The 12,998-nt window shown below is 43.5% G+C and overlaps 1 protein-coding gene across 2 annotated transcripts in view; it reads right to left on the reverse strand.

Moving 5' to 3' along the window:
- lama5 (laminin, alpha 5) overlaps positions 1-11,017 on the reverse strand; it is a 97,508-nt gene extending 86,491 nt beyond the window's left edge. For both annotated transcript variants that reach the window (XM_028451897.1, XM_028451896.1), the window contains exon 1: positions 10,718-11,017. In XM_028451897.1, the coding sequence (XP_028307698.1) occupies positions 10,718-10,975 (258 nt within the window). In that variant the 5' untranslated portion in view covers positions 10,976-11,017. The remainder of the gene's footprint in view (positions 1-10,717) is intronic.
- Positions 11,018-12,998: the final 1,981 nt, after the last annotated feature.

Genomic DNA, 12,998 nt, shown 5'->3' on the forward strand with positions numbered 1-12,998 from the left:
TCATTCGAGAGGTTAGCAGCCAGGTAAAGGAGGGTTTGGAACTCCAGCGTAGTCAGGTTTCCTTCTTCACCAACGCTGCTCAATGACCTTTTTAGCACACGGACAGCTGCCTCCGCTGCCCCATTTCGATGCGGTGAGTCCGCTGGGCTAAACTCCCACAACCAGTCAGTCCCAGCCACAGCCGCTCTCTTTTGGACTCCTTCTTTGTCGATACACGCCAGAAAACTGTAGAGATCCTCTAGCGCAGGTCTGGCCCCCACGAAATTGGTCCCCTGGTCGGACCAGAGCTTCCTGGGGTGGCCCCTCAGAGCGGTCAACCGCTGATACGTCTTGAGAAAACCCTCAGTTGACAGGTCTTCAACTACATCTGCATGAACCGCTCTCGAGGCCATACAACTAAAGACTACGCCCCAAACCTTCTTCTTTGTTCGCCGCCTCACTGAGTCCCTGACTGTGTACGGACCAAACAAATCCAACGTTGTATACTCAAAAGGGGCTGCTGGTTTCGTGCGTACAGCGGGAAGATCACTCATTACTTGAGTGCATAGTTTAGCTCTGCACTTCCGACAATGTACACATAAGTCGATTACTTTGCGTGCAACCCTAGGACCTTGCACTACCCAGGCCCTTTTTCTCATTCGAAGGAGGGTGCCAGCAACACCTTCATGGTTAGCACGGTGGCCTTCTTCGGCAAGGAGGGTACTGATCCGCTCTTTGTAGGGGATCAGCGGAACCCCAGGTCTCTCCTCACTAACAGACTGAACCCGGCCATAGCACAACAAGAGGCCTGTCTCATTGTCCTTGTTCACAACCAGGCGGTTGATGGTCGTTGTGGGGAATGTCACGCCTGACTGGGCAGCGAGGCATAAGTCCTGGAACGCTTCAGCACGCTCCTGGACTGTGAGCACTGCCTCCCACTGTCCTCGCTCGCTGGTTCGACCCCTGCTGAGCAACCAGAAGTGTACGGCTCTGCGAACATATCCCACAGTCCCACAGAGTTTGGTTAGTGTATCGAACCTTGACAGATCCATTTGACTTATGAGCGCCGAACCCCAAAACCTCTTCGTACTGTGGGTGTTAGATGCTACCGACGCCAATCCCGTAGCATTCCCACTAGAATTGTCCAGAGTAGACAACCTTTTTGCTTGGACTCTCGTCATGACGGCGGAGAAAGCTTTTCTCTGGAGCTTACTCACGACCTCCCTGGTACTGGAGGCCACCTCTGCAGCAGACTTCATAGGCCACTCCTTTACCGGCCTGGTTAGAAACTCCGGACCTCTCTGCCATAGGGAATCACTGTCAAGCTGTTCAGGGGAACACCCTCTTGTGACTAGATCGGCCACGTTGCACTGCCCCGGGATCCACCACCAGTCAGTCACAGGCCCGGCCTTCTGTATCTCACCCACACGATTGGCGAAGAAGGTCTGGAACCCATAGCTCTCCCGCTGGATGGCGCCCAACACAGTCCGACTGTCGACAAAGTGGTACCACCTGTCCACGTTCAACCGCCCATGTTTCAGTACATATCCCTTCAGGCGCGCAGCAAAGACAGCTCCACAGATCTCTGCTTTGACGGCGTCGCCCTTCTGGTCGAGTGGAGTCAATTTAGCCTTTGATTCCACGAGCCGGATCACAACACCCTCTGTCGTCTCCCAACGCAGGTAGAGGACCGCCCCATAAGAGTCACAGCTCCCGTCGGAGAACGAGACCCCCCAGGGTTTACCCATCCAGCCAGAAGGTGTAATACTTCTCGGGAAAGTGATGGTATTCAACCGGGCATACTCTTTGAAAAGCTCAATTGCCTTCCCGCGTAGCTCCTTAGACAATGGTTTGTCCCATGTGTCCTTGGTCAATGACCCAGCCTCCTGAAAGGCCCTCCTGACTAGAATGACACCCTTCTGTTTCAGGGGCGTCACCAGACCAAGGGGATCATAAAGACCAGCTACCTGGCTCAGTAGCATACGACGGGTAAGAGGAACTGGCGTCTTCTCCTCTATGTCCTTCACGGTAAGATCAAGCCCAGTGCGCATCTTTTTCTTTCTTGTGGAGAAATTAACAGCAACCATAAGGAAGAGCTTATCTTCGCTTACGTGATAACCAACCCCAAGAGCTTTATTGTCCTCATCCCTCAACTGGTTGGGCAATACGATGGTCTCTGGCTTGGTGGGAACACCGCCTTGCCTCCCACTTTGACCAGACCGCACCCAAGGTTTAAGGCAAAAACCCCCAGTTGCGAGGATGGTCTCAACTCCCACAAGGATCTCGCTCAGTCTTTGGGGGTCATTGTGGGACACCAGTATGTCATCTACGTAGGCATTGTCTAAGATAACATGTCTCTCTTCTACTTTGTCAGCAAACTGCGGGAGGTTGGCAGTTTCCCGCATGGCCACCTGTGCGATGCAACCAGCCGGCTTATCGCCCATATTCACCCGTACCACAGCGTAGTCCTTGATGTCGTCTGCTGGTGAGTCCCTCCACAGAAAGCGGTGTACGTGCACCTCCTGATCCTCCAACCACACCGAGTTGTACATCTTGGACACGTCTCCAATCGCTGCGTGCTCTCCCTCACGGAAACGAAGCAGCACTGCCCGGATGGGGTTTAAGATGTCTGGGCCCTTAAGCAGGATGGAATTCAGGCTGACACCCCTAAATTCCTGACTACTGTCCCAGACAAGCCTCACTGGAGTGGAGACAGAGTGCGGGTTGGGTGCTGTCAGGTGGTTCACCCACCACACGGCTCCGTTCCACTTGTCCATCACAGTCTTGGAAAGCTGGACTGCAGCCCCCCTGGCAACCATATCATGCACCTGCCTGGCGTAGGCTTCTTTCCACACCGGATCCCTCTCGAGGCGTTTCTCTGACTTCAGGAACGTTGCCTCGACGGCCTTGCGATTATTAGGCAGGGTAGCAGGGTTCTCTTTCCATGGATATCTGGCGTCCCAGTGGGGTTTGTCGCTGTGATCGTCGCTCAGCTTGAAGGTTAGTCCACCCCTGATGATCTCCAGCTCTCTCTCATCAGCGAGAGACATCTCCTTTCCCCCAGGAGCGCACTTTCCACAACGACACCCGCCACACACAGGGTCGCAGGCAGCGCCAATACTGTCCCACTGCAGCCACTTAACAATCTCAGCATTGCACGTAGCCGTGGTCGCAGCTTTCCCACTGCGCTCTAGCTTTGGGTAATGGTTATGGACCTTGACCCTCCTGGACTCTGTCCTCATGGAACACGCAAAGTGGGTTGATGAGCGGCGTACAGTCACCTCAATGTCCTCGAATAAGTCCGGGTGCACGCCACTAACAGTCTTTCCGAGTGGGCCGTCCCACAACACCAGGTCGCCACACCTCATCATCCTTTGGGGGGCCAGTCGACCCTCCCGTGTGCTGATAAGTAGCTCGATCTTTTTTGGGCGAATCAGCTCCCCTGGTTTCACATAACCCGGGAAGAACTTTTCCAAGCACCCAGAGTCCACTGCATTGTCCATTTTTGCGATCTCCTCCAAACCATAGCAGACCATCTCATGGAGTCGCCAAGTCCCCTTCTTTGTGGCAACTTTTATGTTCACCAAGTACCTTTTTGTGTCTACTTTTGCTTCCATACCACCCACACCATACACAACCAGTGTGATTGGCTCACCCGATAGTCCCAGTCTCTCTGCTGCTTGGTGGGTGATATAGTTAGTGTCGGAGGCTAGGTCGATTAGCGCTCCGACCCAGTCTCCCCTCTTAGTCGTGACGTCCACCAACATCATGAGGACTGGGTGCTCCTTCAGACCATTCTCACCCACCAAACCTTTGCCAGCACACACCGTTGATGACACTTTATTTGTGCATGCCTTTCGAACAGCCTCCAGCTGCTCCGGGGTCAGGCCTAGACCTGCGAACAAAGCCTCTTGTTCTTCGGTTGGACCACGGGGTTCTCTCCTCTTATCTCCCTTGACCTCCTGTCTGAAAGTGTCTCTCTTGGCTGGGGGCTTAAGGCACAGGAAGAAATGGTGATCTGGGGGGGTGTCACCCTTCTTGCATTCATCACCACGGCACAGAAAGTTATTATTGCACGGACCACCACTCCCATGAAGGTCCAGGCATTTAGGGCATGCTTTGGTCTTTTTCACGTAAGTCCTTCTCTCTGATGGGTTGGCCTTCTTGAAGGTCTTACAGCGATATAAGCGACCAGTATGTCCCTCTTCGCCACATATGCTGCAAGTATTTTGTGAAGACTCTGCTCTCGCCGTAGCCTTGGTGAACGAACGTCTCTCTGGCTTCCGATCCCCCGTCCTCTCCTTTGGCCTCTTGCGGGGGCTCAATTCACCTACTCTGGCAGAGTTTGACCATCTGGTGGTCTGTAACTGCTCCAATTGCACCAGAACAGTTTTCTGATCTCTCAGGAATTGCCATAGTTTATCAAACCGGTTACGGGGGTTAACGTCATTGACTGCGTCACACCGGTACAAAAGCCATCTTTCCTTCATACTGTCTGGTAGCTTGCTCTCAAGTGATCGGATCACCAACTGGTTTTTTATGGCGTCCTCACAACCCAGGTCTATAAGGTCCAATAGTGCCCTTTCTACTGCTTGGATCAACTGCAGCGCCTCCCTTGGTTGGTTGTTGCGCACACCTGGTAATTCCTGAAGCTCCAACACAATGTCATCGGCGATTTGTGACATGTCCCCATAACAGTCCTCCAAAACCCGGAAGACTTCGTCTGCAGTACGGCAATGAGACAGTCTGAGCTCACTTTTCACTGAGTCTGTGATGCTGTTCAGCAGGTGGAAGAGCCTGCACTCTGGGGAGCCTGTGGGTTCTGCTAATGTCTGAAGTGTCCCCCAATTACTCTTCCAACGCCAATAGCTCCTCCTGTCCCCAGAGAACTTAGGCAGACTTAGGGGTGCGAGTGCAATCCTAGGTCCGACTGACCCTTGAGAGATGACAGATGTGCTCCGACCTGCTCCGATGCTTTCTCGTAGCACAGCGTGTTCTCCTCGCTGCTGCTGCGGTGTGCTGGAGAAACTAGGATCAAACGTTGGGCTCATGAGCCTATGTGATGGTTGTCTCTCTGTTGGAGCTGGGGGAGATCCTAAAGGAGCACCCGCATCTTGAGCTCCACCAGGACTGTCCACATTACCACTCAGCTCGCTGCTTCTCACTGCAGCGACTTGGTTGGTTGCTGGGTCCGCGTCTGCAGTATGTGCACCATCGGTGGAGGGTTTACCAGCGGTGGTTGTTGCTCCTCCTTCCACGCTGCCTTTACTGTCGCCCTCGTCTTCACTACTAGCCCGGCTACTGCGATCGCCATGCGCCGACTTCCTGCTTTCACGCATGGAACTCTCTAGTGCAACAGAAGCCATTCTCCTCTTCTCCTTGAAGTCTTTGAGGCAGGCCCGCATGACATTCACCTCCTTCTCCGGGACGTAGCGATTCCAGTCCCGCACGAACTGCTCCAGCTCTTCGACTCTGCCACCCAATGCAATGAGCACCGAATCATACTGCTCATGGGTTATGCGACGTGACTGGAGTGCTTTAGCTTGATCCAAAATGTCCTGAAGGTCAGCCGTTAGGCTTTCAAACTGACCTGATGCACAGCGGGACCATGATGCTTCTTTCAACTTCAGTTCAGTGTCCTGATATTTTGTGCGGCAATCGTGTAGTTTTTTCTGCACACCAGCTATTTCAGCTGTAAATCCACTTGCATCCTCCTCTTCCATAACAGCGATGTAATCAAAACTGCTATTACACATCTCTTCATAACTGATCTTGAGTGCCCTCATTTCAGATGTGAGGTCATATTCAGTTAAAAGGTCCATGTTAAACACAATAGCATTGACCTTCCTGTTAAAAACACCTTGTGCAGAAGATCGCTTTTTCTTTAATTGTTCACAGTCTGCCATTCTGTCTTTTTTAGCGCACTTCCCTGCGGACTTTTTTGTTGACGTACACTTCCGGTGCGCACCAACAAAATGGCGGCGACCTACTTCCGGTTGTTTGGTGGCTAGTTAGCAAGCTAACACTGTCTCTCTGCGGCGAACGGCTTATCCTATGCCGTCGCACTAAACAGTCACAATCAAAGTCACTCACAGCCCAGCAGCTGGCCACACGATGACCTCGTTGATGGCTTGATTCGAGTCTGCAGCGTTGTCGATCGGCCGGAACGCTCCGCGGCCGGGCTCCGTCTAATCGCTGGCTCGCTGTAGTTCACACTGTCCCACCTCCGCTTCTCCGTCGCGGGGCCGGCTTGGTGTTGATTACTGTACGGTTTTAATGGACTAATTAACTTTAATCCACTAACTCCCACCGTAAAGGGTGTGTTTCACTGGTGAAAAGTGTGTCACTCAAGCTCGGACATCGGATTGCTGTCTTTTAACAGTTTTATTTCAATTCACCGCTAACTATTACTAGCACAGTAACCGTGTCGTTTGCCAGCCAGGTAATCAACTGTAACGACATAAACATACACACCCACAACATTAACAACACGGACATATTATCGACTGTATGAACTGCACACATGAACATTTAAGTAGTTACAGGTTTAACATCAACACGTTAACTCACCAGCTCAGCTTCACCAGTCAAAACAGCGACATCCGTACAAATGAAATCCGGCAGGTAAACACATACGCGGGTAACACACATCACGCCCTATATTTTCTTAGATTAATCCGCCCCAAATAAAATACAGAAAAATGCGATAATTCTATAACATAATACAGAGTGTTTGGTTGGCGATAAATCAAAACAAATAAATTATACACCAACATGTGAAAAATAGGAGAACTCCACACAGTAGGGATGTAACGATTAATCGTAAGGCAGTTAAAAATCGATTCATAGGTATCACGACAGCAGAGGGCACTATCCAGAAGTGTTGGCGGCGGGCGGAATCTGCTACTACTTTCTTTCTGGCCGCCTTCTACTTTTAAACATGTTCAAAAATGATTCCTTACCCCTTTAGCACCGAAAAAATATCTGTAATATTACGTGAATATCTGTAAAAGTCACATTTTTCTATTAGCGCTGTCTGCTAGCAAAGCATATCTTCTTCACTGCAAGATATCTGCATGCCAACCGACCACTGGGTTACCAACGCCCTCTGCTGGTTCAAACAAATATCTGACCTAAATACAGTGAAATGACTTTTTTTTTTTTTTAAGTCCAATTGTTAAGGCACAAAATACATTTTCAGTTGCACTTTTAAAAAGAAAAAGAACTATTATGCAGTTTTGCATTGTTTACTATAGAACCAGAATTTAAATTAATAGGCTTCTTCATTCTTTATTTATTTCATTCAAGATTTATTTTTAGTTAAATTGAATTGTTTTGAATAGTTTATCAAGGGATTCTTTTGACAATTAAAAATAAAAGGAAAACAGTACAGTTTTTATAGTTTTTTCCCCCAAAAAATAAAGGAATATTTTTCAGTCATCATATGTCTACAGTCACATTTTGTAAAATAAATTGTGGGAGAATCGTATCGGGAGTTGAGTGAATCGTTACATCCCTAGTTTATAGTAAATGTTAAAGAAAGTAACAATGATCCTAAGCTAACTAACGACCAGTGGTTTACTCTGGATGAGGATTAGCTGAGCCTGAGCCTGAGCCGGCTCTCCAGGGTTAGCTAATCTGGCTATGATTGGAGGTCACGGGTCAGTCAGCGTGAGGAATGTGGGGAACAGGTGGGTGAAGGGGAGGGGCTTTCATGTTGTCGCCCCCAGGCTTAAATAGTTAACTGCAATGATCACAATGGGAAGACTCCTTTTCACAATAAAAGCACATTTTTACATGTGTAAAGTAACGTGTGTGTGTGTGTGTGTGTAAAGCTACAGAGGAACCAGTGCATGCAGTAATGAGTTGGTAGAGGAGCTGTAGACTGAATGTGCTGAACATGGAGAATAAAGCTAGTGTGTGACTTACAGTAGGGCTGCTCGATTACAGAAAAAATCATAATCACCATTATTTTAGTCATAATTGAAATCACAATTATTTAAAAATAATATCAAGGGAACTGCAAATTATGAATTCAAGTATGTTCAGTCACTGTAGAATGAAACATTGTAAAAAAAATATATATTATTTGAACACTTAAGAATAATAAAAGTGCAACTTGAAAAAGTATGTTCATTTTTGTAAACAAAAGCAATAGTGCATTAGAATGTGCTTTATAGAAAATAAACTGTTTTAATCTGTCTCTGCTAGTACTGTGTACACATTTAGGTAAAAACACACTCACACATTAATATAATATACACTGAGTTTGTGAGCACCCCCAGCTCGTTACTATAGCAACTACTGCTTAATAATTGCATCAAGTTATTTTTGTCAACTTTTTAAATAATATGTTAAAGTTACATTTCCTGAAAAACAGTCTGAATAAATAAAACCTGAACATATTCATAAAAATACATAAAAACAAAGACAAAAACTACTTGTTGGAATTATTATGCGGAAGTCAAGGAAACATCAAAGCGATCAGCAGACGCCTCTGAAGAAGACTGGCAGTTTACAGTAGAAACCTGTCAGAAGATCAAAGTAAATATCCTAAAAGAAAGTATTCTGAATAAATTAAACCTTTATATATTACAGTAACTACATGTGCTAATGAGAATGAGTCAGCTGATTTAGGAACACTAGCTACGTTTCCGTTACTCGTAAGGTACGTTCACATTTAACGCGACTCCAGCGCCTATAAATCCTTAAATCGTGACATTGCTACTGGCGGAGTGACGTAGGGAGAAACTTATTGCTGATTGGATGAAGTCGTTTGAAAAATCTAAAATTTTAAACTTTGAGCGAATTCCAGCGCCTCACATCGTACAATGACTCAGCACTTTCCTACTTCACCTCCTACAACTTCTACAGACCATCAACTTCCCTCCACCTGTGACTAACCTTAAGTTTTAAATCCCTGGTAAGAAACTAAACCAACAAAAACACTATTTCTGGAAGAAAATACAGATTTTAATTGTGTGGGAACAGATTCATTTAACCACCAATGTACAGGTTAAATATGTATGTTTTATGTGTAGCAAGAAATGAGTAATTAGCATGTGTTGATCACATGATCATGTGTTATTATATTCATGTTACTTTTTGTAGACTTTCATATACATTAACTATAAAAATATTCTTTATAAACATTGTGTTCATATAAACTGAGATGTGTAAGAATTGGAAGATGAAGATACTGTTTTATTTATTGTGTTATTTTATTTTATTTTAAACTGTTTTTAAGTTTCAATATAATTGAAGTCAAACATTATTCTATATAACTGTATATAATGTAATCCACTGTATTGTCTTCATAGAGAAGGTATTTATGGCTCCAGGAGGACTTTAATCCAGGTGAGATGAGGTTAAATGGTTCCTTGTAGAGTAAAGGTTACAGACCCCTGACCAGGGGAAGAGGGTTAGGAGACCCCACTATCAGAGCTGGACCCTCTGAATTTAATTCATGAGGTGAAACAATGTAGATGATAAGTTGGTTATGTTACTGTTAACTTCATTCATGTACAGCATTTCTGTAAAATAAATAAATAAACATAATACATGTAACCTGTCATGATTTACTGTTATTATTTTTTTTAAATTGTTACGTCTTTTTTTAAAATGATATAAAATAAATGACCTGTTATTTCAGCCACTGCTTGTTGCAGAAAACCTTAATATTGTCACTAAAACATTGAAACATTTAGCAAACATATCTCCAGTCATTGTCAATCTTTACTTCATACAAAACTACCGTACGTTAGTTAAGTCAACTATTCATCAGCATGTATGTCTATGTTGTACATGATATTATTTTTTAAACTTGAATTTGCAAAATGAAAATAGTTTTTATCTACAAATTCGATAAATCAATTAAATATATTTTTTGCCCGCAATGCCCGATTATTATTAAGTCAGAGATTTAAACTTTTAAAAACTTAAACTTATAATTATTGTCAAGACAGTTATTAGTTACACATTAGAGCTGATCTAAATCTAAACTCTGAATTATATTAACCTGAGGCTATCTAAATCTAAGCTCTGAATCATTAAGCTGAGGCTATATAAATCTAAACTCTGAATTATATTAACCTGAGACTATCTAAATCTAAACTCTGAATTATATTAACCTGAGGCTATCTAAATCTAAACTCTGAATTATATTAACCTGAGGCTATCTAAATCTAAACTCTGAGTCATATTAACCTGAGGCTATCTAAATCTAAACTCTGAATTATATTAACCTGAGGCTATCTAAATCTAAACTCTGAATTATATTAACCTGAGACTATCTAAATCTAAACTCTGAGTCATATTAACCTGAGGCTATCTAAATCTAAACTCTGAGTCATATTAACCTGAGGCTATCTAAACTCTGAATTATATTAACCTGAGACTATCTAAATATAAAGTCTGAATTATATTAACCTGGGACTATCTAAATCTAAACTCTGAGTCATATTAACCTGAGGCTATCTAAATCTAAACTCTGAATTATATTAACCTGAGGCTATCTAAATCTAAACTCTGAATTATATTAACCTGAGACTATCTAAATCTAAACTCTGAATTATATTAACCTGAGGCTATCTAAATCTAAACTCTGAATTATATTAACCTGAGACTATCTAAATCTAAACTCTGAATTATATTAACCTGAGGCTATCTAAATCTAAACTCTGAATTATATTAACCTGAGGCTATCTAAATCTAAACTCTGAATAATCTGAACTCTAACCTGGATGGTCTGACCCGGGTCACCTGACACGGGTCCTCCGACCAGTTTGCAGTAGAGGTCCTGGAGGCTCCGCCCACCATCGTCCTCTCCACAGGTCGCGGTGGCGGTGATCTTGGTTCCCTCCGCCAGGTTAAAGTAGGGCGGGTGGAGGCTGTAGCCGTTCACCCCGGTGGTAGGGAGCTCCTGGGCCGACGCGGCGGCCGCTAGTAGCGCTAACAGCGGCCACAGGAGCCGATAGAGCCGGTAAACATGGTCCATGTCCTCCGCCTCAAACACAGACCTGTTCCCTGAGAGACACGAGCAAAGTGCAGGAGGAAGAGGAGGAGGATGAAGAAGCTGCAGGTTTCACACACACATCACTCCACCCACAGGCTGGACTAGGTGGAGCTCCTGGACCAGGACCACCTTCTAGAGAGTTCATTTAACTTTTTACCCTTTTAAAATTTATACTTAATGTGTTTCACATCAAACACCGGAAAAAGTTACATATTTATTAAAAAGTTATATTTATTTTTAACACGTTTGTTTTAATATCAGTGCATAAATTATTTTCCTCTAATAAAGTTTTCCATAGGCTCAGTTAGGTAAGATTGATTTATATGTTGTGTTAACCCAATGTTTTTCAACCTTGGTGTCATCTGGAATGTCTAGTAATAAGTTAAAAAAAAATTAAAAATGATATAAAATAGATTTTTGTATTATTATTATTATTATTATCAAATTAACACACCAACTTCTATGATTAATTTTTATCTAATTTGGAAAGTTTTGTGGAATAATTTGAGGAAAATTTCGAGATTTCTAGATTTAAAAAAATATATATATTAATGTTCTGAGAAAAAAGTAAGAATTCTGACTTTAATATTTAACATTATTAAATATTGGACCTTGTTTTTGTTTTTTTTCAGTGGCTCTAATCCTCTTCTGTAATATTACACATCAAACATCATCCATGCAAAATAAGAAAACTATTTGAGTGATGGAAGGTTGGAGACCTCCGTGTTAACCTAAGACCTGAACATTAATTATGATTAATTATGATCTGTTGATGTGATCACCAATAAAACTAGAAACATTTGCATTTCTTGCAGAAAAACCAAATGAGATGCATTAAGTTCTACAGACGACGACAAATTCTGAAGCAGTTTTTTTCTCTTTTTTTAAAACCATTAATGCATTAATTATAAAGTCTTTAGTCCAAATTATTTTATTTACTGCCTATTTTCTCAGTAGGTCATGAAAAAATAAACAGGAAAGTCGTGAACTTCCTGCCCGTTTTAATACGTTAATAATTAGAATCAGACAAACACTGAAGGATATGAAACAAAAACAATAAATAATAAAACATGAGCCATTAATGACAATACTTTGTGCATCACATTAACTACACACCTCACCTCAGTGACTCATCACATGCAGACCTTTGGTCAACATGTCACATGACCCACATGTCATTGGTCAGTGTGTGTTTGTCGTTACACTTTGGATTTTAATCATTTAATCAGACAAAACATTTCATACAGACGCACAGAGATTAGGAATGTGACTTCATCACAATAAAATGTACTGGTAAAAGGAAACTCCTGTAGAAAACACCTGTGTGTGTGTGTGTGTGTGTGTCTGTGTGTGTGTGTGTGTGTTTACTTTTCTCATGGACTTTGGAGCAGCGCCATCTAATTAGGCACAAGAACTGAAGAAACATCTTTCAGAGAAGAAAGAAAACACACACACACACACACACACACACCTCAACACAAACTGAAATTCAAACACAACCCTTAAGAAACATGTAAATAACAGGATATTTAATGTATTTTCACATTTATTTTTGGATTAATCTACACATACAAGAATACAATGTGTTTCATGTTGTCAATCTGATGGGGAACGCTGCTTTTAACAGGCATAGAACAGGCTTGTTAAACTCTTTTACTGTATGAAGTCAAATATGAACCAGTTTGATCTTAAGTGGGCCACAGATTTTAGGCAAGATCTTCAGGATCTTCACTTTATACGTCCTTGGTTTTGTGACCAATTTCTATTTAATTTGGGGACATTTTGTAGAATAATTGAGGAAAATTGCAGGATTCAGGAAAACATTTTGATTACTTTCAACAATTTGCAAATAAAAATGATCTAAGTAGTGGAAAACAGAGCCCTGGGAACAAATTTAGACACCATTGGTTCTCAACCTTTTCAGGCCATGAACCCTAAAATAAAGATGCCAGGGACCTGGGACCCCCACTGTACCAGGAGGTGGTTGAACACAGACATGAACATG

Source organism: Gouania willdenowi, chromosome 7 (assembly GCF_900634775.1).
Source record: "Gouania willdenowi chromosome 7, fGouWil2.1, whole genome shotgun sequence".
Lineage (NCBI taxonomy): Eukaryota > Metazoa > Chordata > Actinopteri > Blenniiformes > Gobiesocidae > Gouania > Gouania willdenowi.